General features: G+C 42.8%; 1 protein-coding gene across 2 annotated transcripts in view; it reads left to right on the top strand.

The window, feature by feature from the left end:
- LOC106571849 (poly(rC)-binding protein 4) overlaps positions 1-24,441 on the top strand; it is a 76,427-nt gene that overhangs the window by 31,730 nt on the left and 20,256 nt on the right. For both annotated transcript variants that reach the window (XM_014145340.3, XM_014145339.3), the window contains exons 2-4: positions 22,254-22,451; positions 22,800-22,823; positions 24,389-24,421. In XM_014145340.3, the coding sequence (XP_014000815.1) occupies positions 22,344-22,451; positions 22,800-22,823; positions 24,389-24,421 (165 nt within the window). In that variant the 5' untranslated portion in view covers positions 22,254-22,343. The remainder of the gene's footprint in view (positions 1-22,253; positions 22,452-22,799; positions 22,824-24,388; positions 24,422-24,441) is intronic.

Here is a 24,441-nt window from a genome sequence, read left to right as displayed (position 1 = left end):
TCTAGGCTAAGATTAAATATATGACAGAAAGGAGTGGCTATAGAGTCAGATAGCATCCTCAGTAGCTTTCCATCTATGTTGTCAATGCCAGGAGGTTTGTCATTATTGATCAATAACAATTTTTCCACCACATCCACACTAACAACATTTTAACTTGCAATGCTTTTCTTTCTACGATGGCTCACTGTTCATTGTTGGAATTTCATGCCTTAGTTTTCCCACTTTGCCAATGAAGTAATCATAAAAATAATTGGCAACATCTAATGGTTTTGTGATGAATACACCATCTGATTCGATTAAAGATAGAGTTGAATTTGTCTTTCTGACCATAATTTCATTTTAAGTACTCAAAAGTTTTTTTTCCCAACATTCTTTATATCATTGATCTTGGCTTCATAATACCGTTTCTTCTTATTTTTGTTGAGTTTAGCCACATAATCTCTACATTTGCTGTAAGTTAGCCAGTCAGATGTGCAGCCAGACTTATTAGCCACTCCTTTTGCCCCATCTCTTTCAAACATACAGTTTTTCAATTCCTCATCAATCCATCAATCCAATCCATCCTTAACAGTTATAACAGTCAGTTTCTTAACAGGTCCATGTTTATCAATAATTGGAAGAAGCAATTTCATAAATTCATCAAATGCCGTGTCTGGAAGCTCCTTATTAATCGGTCCAACAAATATTTTTAACATCATCCACATAAGAGTCACAGCAAAATATTTTGTATGATCTCTTATATGCTATTTTAGGCCCAGCTTTTTGAACTTTGGATTTCCTGGAAATACTGTAGCAACTATATTGTGATCAGTGCATCCAATCAATATGGATACTGCTTTAGAAAAAGTTCTACAGTACTAATAAAAATGTGATCGATACATGTGGAGATCTTGTTCCCGTAGTGTTTGTAAACACCCTGGTAGGTTGATTAATAACCTGAACGAGATTACAGGCACAGGTTACAGTGAGAAGCTTCCTCTTGAGCGGACAGCTTCATGAAAACCAGTCAATATTCAGGTCCCGAAGAAAGTAGACCTCTCTACATCACATACAGTACACTATCAAGCATTTCACACACATTTTTTAGACTCTGAATATTAGCACTTGGTGGCTTGTGAAGAGTGTGAACTGTGAAGTGGCTCCCTTTCCACTTACACTGCTTGTGTACGCAAGTTGACACCCTTTACTTTTTTTCAACTAAGAAGTCTTAACTTTTTGTTTTACGGAGCCTCAAAATGAGTAGTTATTGTTATTTTTTATATTTAATTTCACCTTTATTTAACCAGGTAGGCCAGTTGAGAACAAGTTCTCATTTACAACTGCGACCTGGCCAAGATAAAGCAAAGCAGTGTGACAAAAACAACAACACAGAGTAACACATGGGATAAACAAACGAACAGTCAATAACACAATAGAAAAATCTGTATACAGTGTGTGCAAATGAAGGAAGGAGGTAAGGCAATAAATAGACCAATAGTGGCAAAGTAATTACAATTTACCAATTTACACTGGAGTGATATACAGTTGAAGTCGGAAGTTTACATACATTTGGTTGGAGTCATTAAAAATCATTTTTCAACCACTCCACAAATTTCTTGTCAACAAACTATAGTTTTGGCAAATCGGTTAAGACTTGACACAAGTAATCTTTCCAACAATTGTTTACAGACAGATTATTTCACTTTTAATTCAGTGAATCACAATTCCAGTGGGTCAGAAGTTTACATACAGTAAATTGACTGTGCTTTTAAACAGCTTGGAAAATTCCCCAAAATGATGTTATGGCTTTAGAAGCTTCTGATAGGCTAATTGACATAATTTGAGTCAATTGGAGGTGTACCTGTGGATGTATTTTAAGGACTACCTTCAAACTCAGTGCCTCTTTGCTTGACATCATGGGAAAATCAAAAGAAATCAGCCAAGACCTCAGAAAACAAATTGTAGACCTACAAAAGCCTGATTCATCCTTGGGAGCAATTTCCAAATGCCTGAAGGTACCACATTCATCTGTACAAACAATAGTACGCAAGTATATACGCCATGGGACCACGCAGCCGTCATACGCTCGGGAAGGAGACGCGTTCTGTCTCCTAGAGATTAACGTACTTTGGTGCGAAAAGTGAAAATCAATCCCAGAACAACAGCAAAGGACCTATTGAAGATGCTGGAGGAAACAGGTACAAAAGTATCTATATCCACAGTAAAACGAGTCCTATATCGACATAACCTGAAAGGCCGCTCAGCAAGGAAGAAGCCACTGCTCCAAAACCGCCATAAAAAAGCCAGACTACGGTTTGCAACTGCACATGGGGACAAACATCGTACTTTTTGGAGAAATGTCCTCTGGTCTGATGGGGGAAAAAATGAACTGTTTGGCCATAATGACCATCGTTATGTTTGGAGGAAAAAGGGGGAGGCTTGCAAGTTGAAGAACATCATCCCAACCGTGAAGTACGGGGGTGGCAGCATCATGTTGTGGGGGTGCTTTGCTGCAGGTGTAACGATCGTCTTGAAAAGGGGACCAAGATGCAGCGTGGTAAGTGGTCATAATGATTTTTAATGATACACTTCAAAAACCAAACAGGGAAATCGAAAGCCAACAGTTCTGTCGGTGCAAACCACACAACAGAAACAACTACCCACAAAACCCCAAAGGAAAAAAGGCTGCCTAAGTATGATTCCTAATCAGAGACAACGATAGACAGCTGCCTCTGATTAGGAACCCTACTCGGCCCAAAACAAAGAAATACAAAAACATAGAAAAAGGAACATAGAACGCCCACCCAATGTAACACCCTGGCCTAACCAAAATAAAGAACAAAAAACCCCTCTCTATGGCCAGGGCGTTACAGCAGGAGGGACTGGTGCACTTCACAAAATAGATGGCATCACGAGGAAGAAAAATGATGTGGACATATTGAAGCAACATCTCAAGACATCAGTCAGGAAGCTAAAGCTTGGTCGCAAATGGGTCTTCCAAATGGACAATGGCCCAAAGCATACTTCCTAATTTGTGGCAAAATGGCTTAAGGACAACAAAGTCAAGGTATTAGAGTGGCCATCACAAAGCCCTAACCTCATCCCTATTGAACATTTGTGGGCAGAACTGAAAAAGTGTGTGAGAGCAAGGAGGCCTACAAGCCAGACTCAGTTACACCAGCTCTGTCAGAAGGAATGGGCCAAAATTCACACAACTCTTTGTGGGATGCTTGTGGAAGGCTACCCAAAATGTTTGACCCAAGTTAAACAATTTAAAGGCAATGCTACCAAATACTAATTGAGTGTATGTAAACTTCTGACCCACTGGGAATGTGATGAAATAAATAAAAGCTGAAATAAATCCTTCTCTCTACTATTATTCTGACATTTCACATTCTTAAAATAAAGTGGTGATCCTAACTGACCTAAGACAGGGACGTTTTACTAGGATTAAATGTCAGGAATTGTGAAAAATTGAGTTTAAATGTATTTGGCTAAGGTGTATGTAAACTTCCGACTTCAACTGTATCTGCGGAGGAGGATGTGCAGGTAGAAATACTGCTGTGCAAAAGAACATAAAAACAAAAACAAATATGGGGATGAGGTCGGTAGTTGGTTGGATGGGCTATTTACAGATGGGATGTGTACAGCTGCAGCGATCGGTAAGCTGCTCTGACAACTGACGCTTAAAGTTAGTGAGGAAGATACAAGTCTCCAACTTCAGTGATTTTTGCAATTCGTTCCAGTCATTGGCAGCAGAGAACTGGAAGGAAAGGCGACCAAAGGAGGTGTTGGCTTTGGGGATGACCAGTGAAATATACCTGCTGGAGTGAGTGCTACGGGTGGGTGTTGCTATGGTGACCAGTGAACTGAGATAAGGCGGAGCTTTACCTAGCAAAGACTTATAGATGACCTGGAGCCAGTGGGTATGTAGCGAGAACCAGCATACGAGAGCATACAGGTGGTGGTGGGTAGTGTATGGGGTTTGGTGACAAAACAGATGGCACTGTGGTAGACTGCTTTCAATTTGCTTAGTAGAGTGTTGGAGGCTATTTTGTAAATGATATCGCTGAAGTCGAGGATCGGTAGGATAGGCAGTTTTACGAGGGTATGTTGAGCAGCATGAGTGAATTAGGCTTTGTTGCGAAATAGGAAGTCAATTCTAGATTTAACTATGGATTGGAGATGCTTAATGTGAGTCTGGAAGGAGAGTTTACAGTCTAGCCAGACACCTAGGTATTTATAGTTGTCCACATATTCTAAGTCAGAACCGTCCAGAGTAGTGATGCTAGTCGGGCGGGCGGGTGCGGGCAGCGATGGATTGAAGAGAATGATTTCGTTTTACTAGCATTTAAGAGCAGTTGAAGTCCATGGAAGGAGTGTTGTATGGCGTTGAAGCTCATTTGGAGGGTTGTTAACACAGTGTCCAAAGAAGGGCCAGATGTATACAGAATGGTGTCGTCTGCGTAGAGGTGGATCAAAGAATCACCCGCAGCAAGAGCGACATCATTGATATATACAGAGAAAAGAGTCGGCCCAAGAATTGAACCCTGTGGCACCCCCATAGAGACTGCCAGAGGTCCGGACAACAGGCCCTCCGATTTGACACACTGCACTCTATCTGAGAAGTAGTTAGTGAACCAGGGGAGGCAGTCATTAGAGAAACCAAGGCTGTTGAGTCTGCAGATAAGAATACGGTGATTGACAGAGTCGAAAGCCTTGGCCAGGTCGATGAAGACTGCTGCACAGTACAGTACTGTCCTTTACCGATGGCGGTTATGATATCGTTTAGGACCTTGAGTGTGGCTGAGGTGCACCCGTGACCAGCTCGGAAACCAGATTGCATAGCGGAGAAGGTACGGTGGGATTCGAAATGGTCGGTGATCTGTTTGTTCACTTGGCCTTCGAAGACTTTAGAAAGGCAGGGCAGGATGGATATAGGTCTGTAACAGTTTGGGTCTAGAGTGTCTCCCCCTTTGAAGAGGGGGATGACCGCGGCCGCTTTCCAATCTTTAGGGATCCCTGACGATATGAAAGAGAGGTTGAACAGACTAGTAATAGGGGTTGCAACAATGGCGGCAGATCATTTTAGGAAGAGAGGGTTCAGATTGTCTAGCCCAGCTGATTTTTAGGGATCCAGATTTTGTAGCTCTTTCAGAACATCAGCTGTCTGGATTTCGGTAAAGAAGAAGCTGGGGGGGACTTGGGCCAGTTGCTGTGAAGGGTGCAGAGCTGTTGGCCGGGGTTGGGGTAGCCAGGTGGAAAGCATGGCCAGCTGTAGAGAAATGGTTATTGAAATTCTCGATTATCGTGGATTTATCAGTGGTGACAGTGTTTCCTAGTCTCAGTGCAGTGGGCAGCTGGGAGGAGGTACTCTTATTCTCCATGGACTTTACAGTGTCCCAAAACACTTTGGAATTCGTGTTGTAGGATGCAAATTTATTTAGAAAAAGTTAGCCTTTGCTTTCCTAACTGACTGTGTGTATTGATTCCTGACTTCCCTGAAAGGTTGCATATCGCCGGGACTATTCGATGCTAGTGTACAGCACAAAAAACCACAGGGTGTTTTTGTGCTGGTCAAGGGCAGTCAAGTCTGGAGTGTACCAAGGCTATATCTGTTCTTAGTTCAACATTCTTTAAAGGGGGATGCTTATTTAACTTCTTCGGGCTAGGGGGCAGTATTCGGAAGTTTGGATGAACGAGGTGCCCAAAGTAAACTGCCTTTTACTCAGACCCAGAATCTAGGATTAGCATATAATTGGTAGTATTGGATAGAAAACACGCTAAAGTTTCCAAAACTTTGAAAATAATGTCTGTGAGTATAACAGAACTGATATGTCAGGAAAAAACCAGAGGACAATCCATCCAAAAGTTGTTTTTTTCAGCTCACCGCTGACTACAATGGCTAGGAATGGGAATATAAAAGGAATACCTCCCAGATTGCAGTTCTTAGGGCTTCCACTAGATGTCAACAGTCTTTAGAAAGACTTTAACCTGTTATGGCTAGGGGGCAGTATTTTCACGGCTGGATAAAAAACGTACCCGAATTAATCTGGTTACTACTCCTGCCCAGTAACTAGAATATGCATATAATTATTGGCTTTGGATAGAAAACACTCCAAAGTTTCTAAAACTGTTTGAATGGTGTCTGTGAGTATAACAGAACTCAAATGGCAGGTCAACACCTGAGAGATTCCTTTACAGGAAGTGGCCTGTCTGACCATTTATTGTCTTTCTTTGACATCTCATTCCATTACAAAGGATCTCTGCGGTAACGTGACACTTCCCACGGCTCCAATAGGCTCTCAGAGCCGGGAAAAACCTGAATGAAACACATTATCGCCTTTCTCAAGTGGCCGATCAAGGGACTGTGGGCTTAGGCGCGTGCACTTAGGCGCATCCCCCGTCTTTGTGATTTTTTCTCTGTTTACCGAAAAGGAGATTCCCTGTCGGAATATTATCGCTTTTTTAACGAGATAAATTGCATAAAAATTGATTTTAAACAGCGGTTGACATGCTTCGAAGTACGGTAATGGAATATTTAGATTTTTTTTGTCACGAATTGCGCCATGCGCGCGACCCTGATTTACCATTTCGGATAGTTTCTGGAACGCACGAACAAAACGCCGCTATTTGGATATAACGATGGATTATTTTGGACCAAACCAACATTTGTTATTGAAGTAGCAGTCCTGGGAGTGCATTCTGACGAAGACAACAAAAGGTCATCAAACCTTTGTAATAGTAAATCTGATTTTGGTGAAGGCTAAACTTGCCGGGTGTCTAAATAGCTAGCCCGTGATGGCTGGGCTATGTACTTAGAATATTGCAAAATGTGCTTTCACCAAAAAGCTATTTTAAAATCGGACATATCGAGTGCATAGAGGAGTTCTGTATCTATAATTCTTATAATAATTGTAATGCTTTTTGTGAACGTTTATCGTGAGTATTTTAGTAAATTGTTAGTAAATTCCCCGGAAGTTTGCAGGGGGTATGCTAGTTCTGAACGTCACATGCTAATGTAAAAAGCAGTTTTTTGATATAAATATGAACTTGATTGAACAAAACATGCATGTATTGTATAACATAATGTCCTAGGTGTGTCATCTGATGAAGATCATCAAAGGTTAGTGTCAAGTCCTCCTCTTGTTCACCATCCAAAGGACACAGGGACAACTCAATTTTCCAACTCAATCTTTTTTTATTTTTAGTTTGCCTTCAGTTGATTGGTCTGTCCAGTAAATTAGCCAGTAAATTAGCCAGTAAATTAGGTTGTAAACCTTTAAAGACAGAACAAAAAGTTACCATCTCAATTAAACATTTTAAGGAACTTAAATTAGTTTAAACATTTAAATAACATTCTAAATAACTAAGATGAATTAACCATTTAAGCCTTTTACCATTGGCGTCTTTGGACTGAACCTGTGAGTGAACTTGGAGTTTTCCCTCTGAAGTTTGTTCTTCTGAATGACTGACACCCTCCATGCTTTCACAGGTGCTCCAAATAAGTGAAAATGATTGATCAGGTGACAAGCAGCCGGTTTGCTGCTGCTGGTGCACTCTGGGAAGTGTAGTTCTTTGACTCACTCCTGATATTCAGCTCAACACCTCCCACTTGAGCTCCTGTTTTTTTTCAAATCCAGAGAGGTCACAAGCCCTTCACACCTCTGTTTGTTCTTCAATGGGTAGTAGAATGACAAGTCGTCTGACATCTCTATGAAGAATTGTGCCTGGGATTTTTGGTTTGAAGCCTCTTCGTTCTTTCACCGTTTGCTCTTGTGGGCCCTTTTTTGCTGTTTGACTTTGTGATGTGAACAGGATAGCTGGGAAAAGTCTTCACAAGCACATCTCTAACGATGCCTTTGCTGTCAGCATTGACACCGACCACTCTAGCCAGCTTGTACTGTCCTCTTAGCGCATTTTTGTCAGCCAACCAGACCACATCTCCAACAGCAACATTTCGCCTTTTGGTGTGCCATTTGTTCCTTATGAACAGATTAGGTCCAGCCAATTGGCTCCACTTCTTCCAGAAACGGCTTACCTCTGCTTGAATATGTTTAAGTCTTTTGTAAGGGTTGCCATCAAACTGGAAATCTCCAGGGTCTCCCTTTGGATTGGTACGTCCTAAAAGCAGAGAATTCGGGGTGATGTACTCTACACAGTCTTCTCTGCTTTGAGTTCTTGCATCAATGGGTCTCTCATTAGCAAGGTTGGCTGCCATGAAGAGAAAAGTTTGGAATTCTCCCCAAGTAAAACCACCATCTCCACCAAGGTTGCTCAACGCCCGCTTCACTACTTTGACAGCTGCCTCTGCGGCACCATTCCTATGGGGAGAGTCTGCAGGGTGGATCTTCCATGACCATTCTGTACCATGCTTGGCAGCTGTGTCTTCAAGTTCAGACTTATTTTGTTGGTTAAAGAATGTTTGAAGTGCGGGTTTGGCTCCCACAAAGTTTGTGCCAGGGTCTGACCAGAGTTTCCTGGGGTGTCCTCTCAGTGAAGTGAACCTTTGATAGGCTAGCAGGAATCCTTCAGATGACATGTCACTCACCACTTCAGTGTGTATGGCTCGGGAAGCCATGCAGCAGAAGACTATTCCCCATACTTTGAGTCTAGTTCTCTTCTTGACCTCATTTTTCACTTCATAAGGGCCGAACAGGTCCATGGCGGTGAATTCAAAAGGTGCAGCTGGGCCTGTTCGCTCTAGAGGCAGGTCAGCCATGATTTGTTGACACTGTTTTGCCTTGTTTTTCCTGCAGACCACACAGCTGTCAACCATTTTCTTGGCAAGTCTACAGCTTTTTATTACCCAGGCTTTCTTCCTCATCCGGAGAAGGGTTCCCGCCACTCCCTCGTGGTTTGCTTTGTGGGATTCTTGTGCCAGCAGTGTAGACACCCATGCTTCAAAGGGTAAAACTGGCACTGCTGTCTTATCTTCGTTGAATGTCTGAATTCTGCCTCCACAAACTAGCAGCCCAGACTTCACATCTTTGTACACTGTCAGTCTGCTTAGAGTTGTGTCTGAAAAATCTGTACCTTCTTGAGCTGCGAGAAAAAGGTCTTTGAGTGCATCTTCATGTTCTTTGACAGTCGGCACAGCTTGCTTGGGTGATCTTACCTCCCTCTTTGCCTGTTTAGGGGCCCGGCCCTTCCTCTTCCGCCACTGTTTGGCTGCTAGACAAACCCAGGCAACGACTCTCACCAGTTTGGACAGGCTACTGAATCTTCTTACTTCCACAAGATCTTTAACCCAACCAGTGGGCTTCCTTCTAAGAAGAGTTGGGTTAACCACAGGTATTCCCTCTTGAGTTTCACTCTTTGGACTTTCCTGAGTGCCTTGTAGGTCTTCTTTCTGCTGACTACTTCTCGCTTCAGCTCTTGTCAATGCACCTGAGAATGCCTTCCTCTGGAGCTTGTTTACACTCTCCCTGGCATGAGCTGCAACCTCTCCAGCTGATTTTATAGGCCACTCCTCCACTGGCCACTTTAGGAACTCTGGTCCCTCTTGCCATGTGGAATTCTCCTTCAAATCTTCAGGAGCACCCCCTCTTGTTATGATGTCAGCTATGTTTAGATCCCCACGGATCCACCACCAGTCTTGCACTTGTCCAGCCTTCTGGATTTCACCCACTCTGTTTGCAAAGAAGGTTTTGTACCCATAACTGACTCTTTGAATGGCTCCCAAGACCGTTTGATTGTCAAGTAGATGGAACCATCTCTCGATCTTCATTCGAGCATGCTTTTCCACATACTTCCTGATCCTGGCTGTGAAGACAGCACCACAGATTTCAGCTTTTACAGCGTCTCCCTTCTGATCCAGGGGTGTCAGCTTGGCTTTTGATTCAACAAATCGAACTTTAGTGCCTTGACTTGTCTCCCATCTTAAGTACATCACAGCTCCATAGGTTTTATCACTTCCATAAGAGAATGTGATGCCCCACGGTTTCCCTTCCCAGCCAGCTGGTGTGAGGCTCCTGTGGAATTTCACCTCTCCAAGCTGCACATATTCTTCAAAAAGCTGGATGGCTTCTTCCCTGAGGCTTTCTGAGAGAGGTTGATCCCAGGTTTCTTGGGTTAGTTTCCCACCCCCTCCCTCTTGGAATGCTTTTCGAACAAGAATTGCTCCCTTCTGTTTGGCAGGTGTAACTAACCCAATTGGGTTGTACAGTCCAGCCACTTGGCTTAAGAGGGCCCTCCTAGTCAGTGGGTTAGGTGTCTCAGTTCTCACCTCCTCCTTGAGAAGATTTTTCCCAACTCTCATCTTCTTTTTCCTTTTTGAAAAGTTAACTGAGGTTAACATGTAGAGCTTGTCTTCATCCATTCGGTAGCCGATACCCAAGGCTTTGTTGTCTTCGTCCCTCATTTGATTTGGAAGAATTAAGGTTTTACTTTGTGCCTTTGATAGACCCTCCACCTCCATTCCTTGCCTCCCACTTTGCCCTGACCGGACCCATGGTTTGAGGAAGAACCCTCCAGCTTTCCAGATCTCTTCTACATTTGCTGTAATTTTCTCAAGTTTATCCAGGTCATTTTGGGAGGTTAAGAGGTCATCCACATAACTGTCCTCTTCAATGACTCTGCGCTCATCCTCCAAGTGAAGAAAGTTGGGCAGGCGTGCTGTTTCTCTCATAGCCAACTGAGCAATGCAACCAGCAGGTCTGTCCCCAATGTTGACTCTGGTTATTACATATTCACTTCTCTCTTCAACTGGGCTGTCCCTCCAGAGGAACCTGTGAAGGTGCATCTCACGCTCCTTCAGCCATACAGAGTTGTACATCTTTTTGATGTCTCCTAGAGATGCATACGTCCCCTCTCTGGACCTCAGCAAGACAGCTCTTATAGGGTTGAGAACGTCTGGTCCCTTCAGAAGAAGATCATTCATACTCACGCCTTTGTATTTCTGGCTACTATTCCATACAATACGAACCGGTGTTGTTACCGAATGAGGGTTTGGTGCCACCAGGTGGCTTACGTACCACACTGGTCCATTCCACTCGTCCATGATTTTGTTGGTGAGTTTTATGGCTGCGCCTCGCTCGACCATTTCATGGATTTGGGTAGCATATGCGACTTTCCAGTCTGGCTCTCTGCTTAGTTGTTTTTCCATCCTTAAGAAACAAGCCTGGACTGCACTTTTGTTAATCAGGAGCGAGGCTGGATCTACCGTCCAAGGATACTTTGCATCCCAATGTGGAGCCGGTGTGTGAGCATCCCCCTTCTCGTAGGTGAGGCCTCCTTTAATGATCTCCAGTTCCCTCTCCTCTGCCAGGGTCATTTCTTTTCCTCCCGGTGGACAGTTTCCACATCGGCATCCTCCACATCTTGGCTCACATGCAGCTCCGATGCTGTCCCAGTGCCACCACTCAAGGAACTCACGGTTACTGGCAGCTGTAAATTTGGTCAGAGTCGCATCCTCCTGCTGTAGCTGGGCTGTGTCAGTAGTTGGACTTGTGATTTCTTGATATTTGACAGCTGCTGTCCTCATGGAGCGAGCAAAGTGTGTTTTGGACTCATATAGTGCAACCTCCACTTCTTCAAATAAGTCGGGATGTGCTCCACCCACTGTTTTCCCCAATGGACCCTCCCACAAGACGAGGTCTCCCATGATTTTTACCCTCTGGGGAGCGAGTCTTCCCTCTCGGTGGCTAATGAGAAGTTCGACCTCTTCTGGCCTTTCCAATTCTGTAAGTTTGACTTCTGGGAAGAATTTTTTCAACTTCTCAGGTTCAATTACTTGATGCACTCTGGCGATTTCATCCAAGCCGTAGCAGACCATTTCATGAGCTCTCTCTGTCCCTTTAGGTGTCTTGACTCTGACTTTGAGGAGATACCTTAGTGTGTTCACTTTCATGGTCATACCACCAACCAAATGAACAACTAAGGTTATCTTCTCATGTCTTAACCTCAGTCTTTCAGCAGCCTTATGGGTAATGTAGTTTGTGTCTGAAGCAAGGTCAATTAACCTCTTGGGGCTAGGTGGGACGCTAGCGTGCCACCCGTGGTGCACTCCATCAACAGCAGGTGCATTTCAAGAGCGGCAAATTTGAATCCAAATAAATGTCAAAATTCAAATTTTTCAAAAATACAACTATGTTACACCATTTGAAAGATAAACATCTCCTTAATCTAACCACGTTTTACGATTTCAAAAAGGTTTTACGGCGAAAGCATAAATTTAGAGTATGTTAGGACAGTACATTTACAAGAGTTGTGTGTAATGTTTTGTCAAGTCAAAGACAGGGTCACCAAAACCATAAAACCAGCTAAAATGATGCACTAACCTTTTACAATCTCCATCAGATGACACTCCTAGGACATTATGTTAGACAATGCATGCATTTTTAGTTCTATCAAGTTCATATTTATATCCAAAAACAGCGTTTTACTATGGCATTGATGTTGAGGAAATCGTTTCCCTCCAATAACCGGCAGTCAAGTCAGCGTCACAAATTAAATAATTAAAATTAGAAAACATTGGTAAAATATTATATTGTCATTTAAAGAATTATAGATTTACATCTCTTGAACGCAATCAACTTGCCAGATTTAAAAATAACCTTACTGGGAAATCACACTTTGCAATAATCTGAGCACTGCGCCCAGAAAAATACGCGTTGCGATACAGACTAGACGTCATGTTGGGGAGATCTAAAATCGAAAATACTATGTAAACAATCCATTACCTTTGATTCTCTTCATCAGATGTCACTTCCAGGTATCACAGGTCCATAACGAATGTAGTTTTGTTCAAAAAAGCTCATCATTTATGTCCAAAAATCTCCGTCTCGTTAGCACATGATGTAAGCCAGCCGGACTTCTCGTCATGAACGAGGGGAAAAAATATATTTCCGTTCGTTCAAACATGTCAAACGTTGTATAGCATAAATCATTAGGGCCTTTTTTAACCAGAACATGAATAATATTCAAGGTGGACGAATGCATACTCTTTTATAACGTATTGGAACGAGGGTACCCAACATGAACTAGCGCGCCAGGTGTCTAATGGGACATCACCGTTCCATGGCTCTTGTTCGGTCAGATCTCCCTCCAGAAGACTCAAAACACTTTGTAAAGGCTGGTGACATCTAGTGGAAGCAATAGGAAGTGCCAAAATATTCCTAAACCCCTGTGTTTTTCAATGGGATAGGTTTAAAGTCAATACAACACATCAGGTATCCACTTCCTGTCAGAAAATGTCTCAGGGTTTTGCCTGCCAAATGAGTTCTGTTATACTCACAGACACCATTCAAACAGTTTTGGAAACTTTAGAGTGTTTTCTATCCATATATAATAAGTATATGCATATTCTAGTTACTGGGTAGGATTAGTAACCAGATTAAATCGGGTATATTTTTTTTATCCAGACGTGCAAATGCTGCCCCCTAGACCCAACAGGTTAAAGTCCCAATCTTCTGCCCTGCGTTCGTCGTGACTTGCATCAACAACATGATGACAGGAAGTTCAGTGAGCCCATTTCTCTGCAGTAGCTCAGACTGGCCTGAAGCATCGAGTGTCACTGCGGTTTTGTTGGTGTTGGTGAAAGCCTTTCTGCATCGATCTGCCATTTCCTGGGAAAGTTCAGACAAGATCTTCTCTTGTTCCTCTGTTAGCTTGCTTTCACCTTTGCCGTCTCTTCCACTCTTTCTCTCTTCCCCTCTTTTGACTTCTCCTTTTGGGCAGAGGAAAAAATGGTGGACTGGGGCACCACCTTCCCTTTTACAGTCTTTTGTTTCTGCATAGGAAAGTGTCTCTGCAGTATCCATCTTCATCATGGCATCCGAGACATTTTCTGCATGCTCCCAGCTTTCTTAATACAGTTTTCTTTTCCGGTAGCTTAACCTCTATGGGACCGGCGGGACGAATTCGTCCCACCTACGTAACAGCCACTGCCAGCCTGTGGCGCGATTTTCAAAACCTTAAAAATCCTATTACTTCAATTTCTCAAACATATGACTATTTTACAGCCATTTAAAGATAAGACTCTCGTTAATCTAACCACACTGTCCGATTTCAAAAAGGCTTTACAACGAAAGCAAAACATTAGATTATGTCAGCAGAGTACCAAGCCAGAAATAATCAGACACCCATTTTTCAAGCCAGCATATAATGTCACCAAAACCCAGAAGACAGCTAAATGCAGCACTCACCTTTGATGATCTTCATCAGATGACAACCCTAGGACATTATGTTATACAATACATGCATGTTTTGTTCAATCAAGTTCATATTTATATCAAAAACCAGCTTTTTACATTAGCATGTGACGTTCAGAACTAGCATACCCCCCGCAAACTTCCGGGGAATTCGCTAACATTTTACTAAATTACTCACGATAAACGTTCACAAAAAGCATAACAATTATTTTAAGAATTATAGATACAGACCTCCTCTATGCACTCGATATGTCCGATTTTAAAATAGCTTTTTGGTGAAAGCACATTTTGCAATATTCTAAGTACATAGCCCAGGCATCACGGGCTCGCTATTTAGACACCCGGCAAGTTTAGCACTCACCATAATCATATTTACTATTATAAAAATGTCATTACCTTTTGTTGTCTTCGTCAGAATACACACCCAGGACAGCTACTTCAATAACAAATGTTGGTTTGGTCCAAAATAATCCATCGTTATATCCGAATAGCGGCGTTTTGTTCGTGCGTTCCAGACACTATCCGAAATAGTAAAGAGGTGTCGCGCGCTTGGCGCAATTCCTGACAATAAAATTCAAAGTATTCCATTACCGTACGTCGAAGCATGTCAACCGCTGTTTAAAATCAATTTTTACGTCATTTTTCTCGTAGAAAAGCGATAATATTCCGACAGGGAATCTCCTTTTCGGCAAACAGAGGAAAAAATCCCAAAGGCGGGGGCGGTCGGGGTCACGCGCATAAGCTAGTGTCTCTTGATGGGCCACTTGAGAAAGGCGATAATGTGTTTCAGCCTGGGGCTGGAATGATGACATTCTGTTTTTTCCCGGGCTCTGAGAGCCTATGGAAGACGTGGGAAGTGTCACGTTAGAGCAGAGATCCTTAGTAAATGATAGAGATGGAAAACAAGTTCAACAAATGGTCAGACAGGCCACTTCCTGTAAAGGAATCTCTCAGGTTTTGACCTGCCATTTGAGTTCTGTTATACTCACAGACACCATTCAAACAGTTTTAGAAAGTTTAGGGTGTTTTCTATCCATATGTAATAAGTATATGCATATTCTAGTTACTGAGTAGGAGTGGTAACCAGATTAAATCGGGTATGTTTTTTATCCAGCCGTGTCAATGCTGCCCCCTAGCCCTAACAGGTTAAGTCTTTTGAACTTTCTACAGAAGATCTTGTTTTTGTGCCCACTATCACCACATACACCACATACCTCATCAAGCTCTTCTTTCCTTGTGGTTTTTGTTGAGGCAATCTTTCTGTCATACTTCTTGTCCAAACGATCCGATTTTTCCACCTTCTCCTCAGTTCTGAGCTGTTCGAGTCTCTCCAGTATTCCTTCTTGACTTTTCAGGAACTTCAAGAGCATGACAAAGTGGTTGTCTGATGTGACATCGTTTCTGGGTTCAACCATGAACATAACCCAGTCTCTTTTAATGAAGTCAGGCAACTTGCTTTCAATGGATCTAATTACCAGTGGGTTATTTATGGCTCCAGAGTTTCCTAACTCTGTGAGATCTGCTAGCTTCTCCACTGACTGTATGAGATCAATGACCTTTCTTGGTTGGTTCCCTTTCACATGTGGCATCTTCTCCAGCTCGTCCAGGATTTCCACTATGATGGTTGACTTGTTGCCATACCTGTTCTCCAGGACTCTGAACATGTCATCGGCAGTGGTGTAGGTTGAAAGTCTGAGGTCTTTTGAGATTTTGTCATCCACACCCTCCAGGAGTTGAATTTTCTTAACTTCAGTTGATCCGGATGGCTCTCCCTGCTTTTGCAGGCTTTCCCAGTCTTTCCTCCATCTGTGATATTCTCTCCTGCTTCCATTGAAGATAGGTAGAGAGATTGGCTTGATTCTCACTATTGGTGTGGATGTTGCCGGTTGGTGTAGTAGTTTCACTCCTGTGCCTCGCTCATTGGTCGTCCGTGCAGTGGCAAATTCAGGTCTCCTTGACTCAAGCCTGTAGTAGAATGCTCTTACGTCCTTGACTCTTCCATCTAATTCGTCTTTTAATTCTACAGGGATCCATCGCTCCCATGATGACATTGCTGAGATGGCCTCTTTTATCCTCTTGTCCAAGAGAGCGAGGTGCACTTCATAGCCCTCTAAATTGGCACTTTCCACTGGTACATAAGCCGCTTTATCATTGGCTTTTTCTGCTTCCAGGATTGCCACAAGAAGTTCACTCCTTCCATACCTCGACCACAGGTTTGTTTGAACAATGTCTCTTATTTCCGCCAACTTTGTTTCACCTTCATTTACAGATCTATCAATGTCAGCCTCTTGCTGTTCATTAAGACCTGGTTCCTCATCCTCAGTCATGTCAGCCTCCAGTCCAATCCTGTAGTCATCGTTGGCATCGAGCATCTTTCTGAAACAATCTGAAAGCTTAGCGAATTCCTCCTTTAACTCCACTTGAAGCATGCTGCTTGCTCCTCTTGAAATGAAGTTGGCTTGTCTGGTGAAGCTGCTTTTTGCAGTGGTCCTCTCCTTTTTGAGCTGCTGGACCGACTTCCCCAGGACATCTTCCGCCATCTTGACTTCCTCTGCGTCAACAGCTTATTTCTGGATCTGAAGCCGTTTATCCTCAGGGCCAGGCCGCTCCGCATGGTTTACAACTGTTAAGTCCTCCTCTTGTTCACCATCCAAAGGACACAGGGACAACTCAATTTTCCAACTCAATCTTTTTTTATTTTTAGTTTGCCTTCAGTTGATTGGTCTGTCCAGTAAATTAGCCAGTAAATTAGCCAGTAAATTAGCCAGTAAATTAGGTTGTAAACCTTTAAAGACAGAACAAAAAGTTACCATCTTAATTAAACATTTGAAGGAACTTAAATTAGTTTAAACATTTAAATAACATTCTAAATAACTAAGATGAATTAACCATTTAAGCCTTTTACCATTGGCGTCTTTGGACTGAACCTGTGAGTGAACTTGGAGTTTTCCCTCTGAAGTTTGTTCTTCTGAATGACTGACACCCTCCATGCCTTCACAGGTGCTCCAAATAAGTGAAAATGATTGATCAGGTGACAAGCAGCCGGTTTGCTGCTGCTGGTGCACTCTGGGAAGTGTAGTTCTTTGACTCACTCCTGATATTCAGCTCAACAGTTAGTGCTGCATTTAGCTGTCTTCTGGGTTTTTGTGACATTATATGCTAGCTTGAAAAATGGGTGTCTGATTATTTCTGGCTGGGTACTCTGCTGACATAATCTAATGTTTTGCTTTCGCTGTAAAGCCTTTTTGAAATCGGACAGTGTGGTTAGATAAAGGAGAGTCTTGTCTTTAAAATGCTGTGAAATAGTCATATGTTTGAAAAATTGAAGTTTTTGTATTTTTGAGGAATTTGTCATTCGCGCCACGCCTATCATTGGATATTGGAGCAGGTGTTCCGCTAGCGGAACGTCTAGATGTAAGAGGTTAAGGCTTGTTTTTTTTTAAGTGAGCTAGAAATTGTAGTTTTTCTAATTGGCTCCCATTTTGGCTGTAGTGTTTGTTGCGCGTTCCGGTGCGCACTTCGTTATTTATCTCCAGTAATGGTCTCCGGTATTCTCTGTCTTAAATTTTATGGGTTTTTTTTTACATATTAGGGTACCTGAGGATTGATTAGGAACGTTGTTTGATATGATTGGAAGAAGTTTATTTGTAACTTACGGGATTCATTTCTATGCATTTTGAACGAGGGAAACCGGTGGATTACTGAGTCAAGGGTGCCAATGAAACTGACTTTTTTGGGGATATAAAGAAGAACTTTATCGAACAAAAGGACCATTTGTTATGTAGCTGGGACTCTTGTGATTGCAATCAGATGAAGATCTTCAAAGGTAAGTGATTTATTTTATCGCTATTTCTGACTTTCGTGACGCCTCTGCTTGGTTGGAAATGTATGTAGCTTTAGTGTGCGGGGCGCTGTCCTCAGATAATCGTATGGTGTGCTTTCGCTGTAAAGCCTTTTTGAAAATTGACAAAGTGGCTGGATTAACAAGAAGTTAAGCTTTTAACTGATGTATAACACTTGTGTTTTCATAAATGTTTAATATTATGATTTTCGTAATTTGAATTTCGCGCTCTGCAATTTCACCGGATGTTGGCCAGGTGGGACGGAGCATCCCAATGATCCGCAAGAAGTTAAGATGGTGAGGACAGCACTTTTAAAGAACAACCAGGCATCCTCTACTGACGGGATGAGGTCAATATCCTTCCAGGATACACAGGCCAGGTCGATTAAAAAGGCCTGCTCGCAGAAGTGTTTTAGGGAGCGTTTGACAGTGATGAGGGGTGGTCGTTTGACCGAGGACCCATAATGGACGCAGGCAATGAGGCAGTGATCACTGAGATCCTGGTTGAAAACAGCAGAGGTGTATTTAGAGGGCAAGTTGGTCAGGATGATATCTATGAGGGTGCCTATGTTTACGGATTTGGGGTTGTACCTGGTAGGTTCCTTGATAATTTGTGTGAGATTGAGGGCATTTAGCTTAGATTGTAGGACGGCCGGTGTGTTAAGCATATCCCAATTTAGGTCACCTATCAGTACGAACTCTGACGATAGATGGGGGGCAATCAATTTACATATGGTGTCCAGGGCACAGCTGTGAGCTGAGGGGGGTCTATTACAAGCGGCAACAGTGAGGGACTTATTTCTGGAGAGATTGATCTTTAAAAGTAGAAGCTCGAACTGTTTGGGCATAGACTTGGATAGTATGACAGAACTCTGCAGGCTCTCTCTACAGTAGATTGCATTTCCGCCCCCTTTAGCAGTTCTGTCTTGACGGAAAATATTGTAATTGAGGATGGAAATTTCAGAATTTTTGGTGGCCTTCCTAAGCCAGGATTCAGACACGGCTAGGACATCAGGGTTGGCGGAGTGTGCTAAAGCAGTGAATAAAGCAAACTTAGGGAGAAGGCTTCTGATGTTAACATGCATGAACCCAAGGCTTTTACGGTGGCAGAAGTCAACAAATGAGAGCGCCTGGGGAATGGGAGTGATGCTGGGGGTTGCAGGGCCTGGGTTAACCTCTACATACCAGAGGAACAGACGAGGAGTAGTATGAGGGTACTGCTAAAGGCTATAAGAACTGGTCATCTAGTGCTTTGGGAACAGAGAATAAAAGGAGCAGATTTCTGGGGGTGGTAGGATAGATTAGTGTACAGTAGCATAGTGTACAGACAAGGGTATGGTAGGGTGCGAGTACAGTGGGGGTAAACCTAGGCATTGTGTGACGATGAGAGAGGTTGCATCTCTGGAGGCACCAAATAAGCTAGGTGCGGTCTCCGCATGTGTGGGGGCTATCAAGGGGGCTATCTGAGGCATGTTGAGCAGGACTAGGGGCTCCGCAGTAAAACTTTGTGTAATTTTGTGATTTAGTTAGTGTAATAACGAAGTGGACAGTAAAATGTATTTTGGGGTTCTTAGAATGTGTTTCGCAAAATTACTTTAAACATTTTTTTTGTGAATATTAAGATGTACTCAAGTAATTCATTAGAATTTAACCAATCGTAAACAGGACTTTGTGTATCTGCCTTAGCTGCTCTCCACCCTGCCTCCGCCCTGTTCTCACTCTGCAGTGCAGTCTGGTACCTCACTATTTCCCCTGCCCTTAGTTCTGAGTAGATTTGAGTTGTAATTTAGAACAGAGGGGCTCTGTTCATTCTGGAACGCTGGTGCTTCGGATTTTTGGAATGGGTTAGTTCAGAGGCTCACCACACCATCCCCTCACCTTGCAGACACAGAGTACATGCCCTGTTACCAGTCCAGAGAGCAGCACATAATGATCCTTCCACCCATTAACTCCTAATGCAATAAAGTGCTAACATTTCCACCGTGCCGTACAGCGTAATGAAGTTAGCGTGCCGTTACGTAAATTTATGTGCCATGATAATCACATGTGTTTCGGAGCATGATCCAGAATGCACGCAAAGGTAAACTGTGTCTCTTCTCTTTCAAAGATAAGAGAATGAATTATTGTTTTTCTGTTTATCTGTAGAAAGCATCCTCTGGCCACAATTTTGTGTAACAACAGATAATTGTAAAGGACGTCACAATGCTTGCTTAGCGAGTACCTCTTCCTCCCGTTTCGGCCCATACCTGGCACAAACTCGGAACCTCTGCCTTGCTAGCACACGTGACCACCCTCCTGAAGCGTCTTACCAGTCGGCGCAGCGCAAAAAGCTATCTATTCACTGGCGCAATTGGGGACACCTCAAGCTGAGGAGTAAGTTCCACACATCCCTCATGAGGCATGAATATATAGTAGTAAATTAGCTGTGGTATCCCAGGAGGTCTACCCCGGGGGATGGTAATAGAGGGGAGGTACGTGAGGCGATGTTGGCTCCCTCTGCTGGGAATACGGGAGCTGGGCACCCCGACGGACAGCTCTAAGTGCAGGTAATTAGAGGAAAGTGCCAACCAGCCGTGGAGGCCAAATAAAAGGAGCACGGTGGCACACCGCGAGGGAGAACGGGGAGAGACCGACACCAAGCCACAGTTGAGAAGAAGGACCGAGCCAAACCTAAGTGATTTTCTTTGTTATGTTTATTTCCTGTCTTAGTAAAGTTGTTTTTGCGGACTAAAACCTCCCTGTCTCTGTGTCAATCTCTGCACGCTCAACCCAACACCCCGCGGTTTACCACATAGCCTATATCATTTTATCAAGTCAATCAATCAAATGTATTTATAAAGCCTTTTTCACATCAGCAGTTGTCACGAAGTGCTTATACAGAAACCCAGCCTAAAACCCCAAAGTCATTCTGTCTCTTTAAAGCAAAAGTTGTTTCTAGACCTTATCACTGGCACTCTACTTTGCTCTCTGGCTGATTCTGACAGACCAGCATTGCAATGCCATGGTCATGAACAGGACACCACAGGCGTAGGCAAGCAGTAGCCAAGCTACCATATGATAGTCAGAGAGGAATGGCATGTTAGGTTTAAGCCTCTGCATGCATACAGTACATAAATAAACAGATAGCTAGCAAGACTGGCTGTTGAGTGAAGACAATAAACCTGCCTAGAATGGATGTCTCAGGAATAGCACCTCATCAAAAAGCAGACTCCCTTTGATTAAACATGACCTCCACACATATGACATACCCCAACGTGCTTGCACAAAAACAACATGAACACATTTACATCCACATGCCGCCCTAACACAGTTTGACAAATTTATAAAGGGATATGAAGAGGCTGGCTAATAAATAAGGAGGCACCTGCTGGAAGTCGGAGGGAGCGATCGTGTTTCTCAGTGATGGCTCCAACACCAGGACAGCAACATACTGGGGTATTGTAGGCTAGGTGGAATGCACTTGGCGGACGGTCAGCAGCGTTTCTATTAAAACAAGTGGCCTTGACCAGACAGGGAGGATGGGACACGTGAGTCACTCTACAAGGGACAAGTGCAGAACACAATCCACATGTAAGGACTCCATCGTCAGCTGGACTGCTCTGAGTATCTCAAAGAGCATCATGCAAATTAGACGTATCATTATTAGTGTTAGTGTAGAGGGCTGGGACTAATGTGTGTGTCTGTGAGTTATTATGTGGACTGCAGTGCATATAATGTGACAGTTGGGGTCGATTCCAATTCATTTCAGGAAATTAATGCAATTTAGTACATCACTTGAAAATACCCATGGTAAAAACATTGGCAATTTTCCATTTACAATTGTATTTTTTTACTACTTCCTGAATTGGCTGGGGCTGGAATGGCATTGAGTGAATGACTCTGGAGAATAACTCGATAAACAGTGATTTATCAAAATCACCAGCATGTGATTTCACAGTTCTTCACTTGTTCTTTGGGAATGTTCACTTAGTTTGCTACTGGTGTAGCAGCCAGCTATATATATTATAACCAACCCTGCACTTCCCTAACCCTGTACTTTAATTTAGATTATTTTTCAAGCATCCTGTATTATGAGATTGAGATGTGATGGTGGCTCTGCCTTAGGAATGCCTTGTCATGCAAACCTGATATTTTCTCCATTGACTTCCTATTGCAAAGTGACATTCTAATTCATACCACATCATTAAAATGTAGAGGTAAAACAACACAACAAATCAGTGAGATCAGTAAGAGTGTATCAGGTATCAAATCTGACATATTGAAATGTCTTTACTTTGTAGGACTCTGGAGGGACAGAGAAGAGAGAGAGAAAGAGGAAGAGGGAGCAGCAGCCTTCGTCTGACAGCGTGACCATTGGATGAGCCTCGTTCATGCGTCTCCCTGTGTGCAACTCCCACATTACAATGAACTGTGAGCAGGACTTTGGAGACGGGGGCCTGGGTGTGACCCTCACACTCCGACTGCTCATGCACGGCAAGGTACGTATGAGGTGACGGTTTAAGTGAATGGGAATATCTGGAAATATATAAGAATAGTTGTTGGAAGAACTGTAGCCATATAGGAATTATCTGTAAGGGATTAGTTAAGGTATTAGGATGTAATTACAGTATGTAATATGATTTTCCTATTGACTCGTGTCCCTGCTCTGCTTAGTCTGTAGAATTTAAATAATACAAATGAGAGATTTGTTTAAGATATTTCTGTTGATTTAGCACATAAAGAGGTCATTATGGTATGTTTAAAGGAGTCTATGTTTCAATATTTCAATAAATCTTGTATTTCTTTAATTTATGAATTTTGTATTTTTTTTCTCCTGGGCTTTTTAGGAGGTTGGCAGTATCATAGGCAAGGTGAGAAGGCTTATCTTTTTCTTCTATCATTTATGTTATTTATAACTATTTTCTGAAGAGATACAGTATTCAGAAGGGCTTTTTGATCCTTGAGATATGCTGTTATCACAAGGGATGCCTATTTTCAGATCAATGAAGACTATTTCTAGAGTTGTATTAATTTTGTACTATAAATTGTACTATAACAAAAGATATGGGAATTATCCTGTATTAAAAAGTATTCATAAGCCAATCAATGTGGATTGATTTTCCCAATCAGTCTATCTTTCCATTCTATTGTAGAAGCAAAACAAACCTAAGGCCTCCTGACACACTTTGCTAACTGTATTTCCCCGTTGCAAATGTAATTGCTTTATACCAACCCACTTAAAACCTTCTCCATTCCCTAATGCAGTACGGTAATCCATCAAACAGAAACATTAGTGCATTGACTGCAAACCTCCGGTTGAAACTGAGCTCCAAAAGGCATATTACTGTCAGACCCTTGTGATCAGTTTAGTGTCTTCTAGGAGGGTGTGTAGAGTGCTCTCTACCCCTTCTCTGGCTCCCACTAGCCCTGCAGCCTTGTAATAGAACACAGGCTAAGAGAGAAAGAGGGAGAGAATGCAGGAGGAGAGGGATAAAGAAATATGAGGAACGAGAGAGTGAAGGAACGAGAGGGGAAACCGACACAGAGGGGATGAGAGATTGCGAAAAAGAGGGGATGAGAAAGAGAGAGGCAGAGAGAAAAGAGAAAAAAGGGGATAAATAGATATGGAGAAGAAGTGGGAGGGTGAGAAATGCTGTGTGTGGCGGTAACCAGGCTCTCCATCCAAAGCACGTGTGTTAATAACTCCATTCTCCCTCCTCATCTCTATCTCTCGGCTAGGCTTCAGCCCAACATCCTCTACAGTATCCCAAATGACACACTAGCATTCTATTTAGTATGAAATAACAGTGTGGCTGAGTACCCAAAATAGTATGGGTGCATTTGTATTAGAAAACATCCGGTTGTCAATGTCATGGCTGTAGTTGGTAGAATCGTTTAGAAGCAGGAAGAGCGAATGATGGGCTGAGGCCAATGTAAAAGTGACAGATGGAGTGGCAATCGAAAGCTGGCAGAGGAGGTATGACAGAGGTGTGACTTAATTTTACTCCTGAGCCTGGGTGGAGTGACTGACTGGCTGGCTGGCTAGCTGGCCGCTGGTCACACAGAAAGGATCTCACAAGGACAGGACAGACATTAGTCGATAATAGAAGAGTAGATATAGATGTGAACAAAAAGGGGCAGATTTAAGTTTTTACTGTATTTACTATATTTTATACATTTAGGATGTGATGAGAATACTGTTTGTGCTAAATATCTCAGACTGAAAGAGGACTCTACTTTTCTATTCCATGACAGCTTAGATTACTTTTCAATGGAGGGGAAATACAGTCAACGTGAAGTAAGGTATCAGTTTAATAGGGATTGGAAGTGCAGGCAGATTTCCATCTGCAAGTTGAGGACACACTGAGAGGCCAGTACCTTTTAAACAAACCACACACCTCACTTCAAAGTTGTCTTTCATCTTCCTCTTCCCCAGAAAGGAGAGACGGTGAAAAGGATACGGGAGGAGGTATGTTACCAGCTTCCTAT

The sequence above is a fragment of the Salmo salar genome, chromosome 15 (assembly GCF_965601325.2).
Source record: "Salmo salar chromosome 15, fSalSal1, whole genome shotgun sequence".
Taxonomy (NCBI): domain Eukaryota; kingdom Metazoa; phylum Chordata; class Actinopteri; order Salmoniformes; family Salmonidae; genus Salmo; species Salmo salar.
The sequence above is the reverse complement of the archived record's forward strand: the minus strand, read 5'-3'. Positions and strand labels throughout refer to the sequence as shown.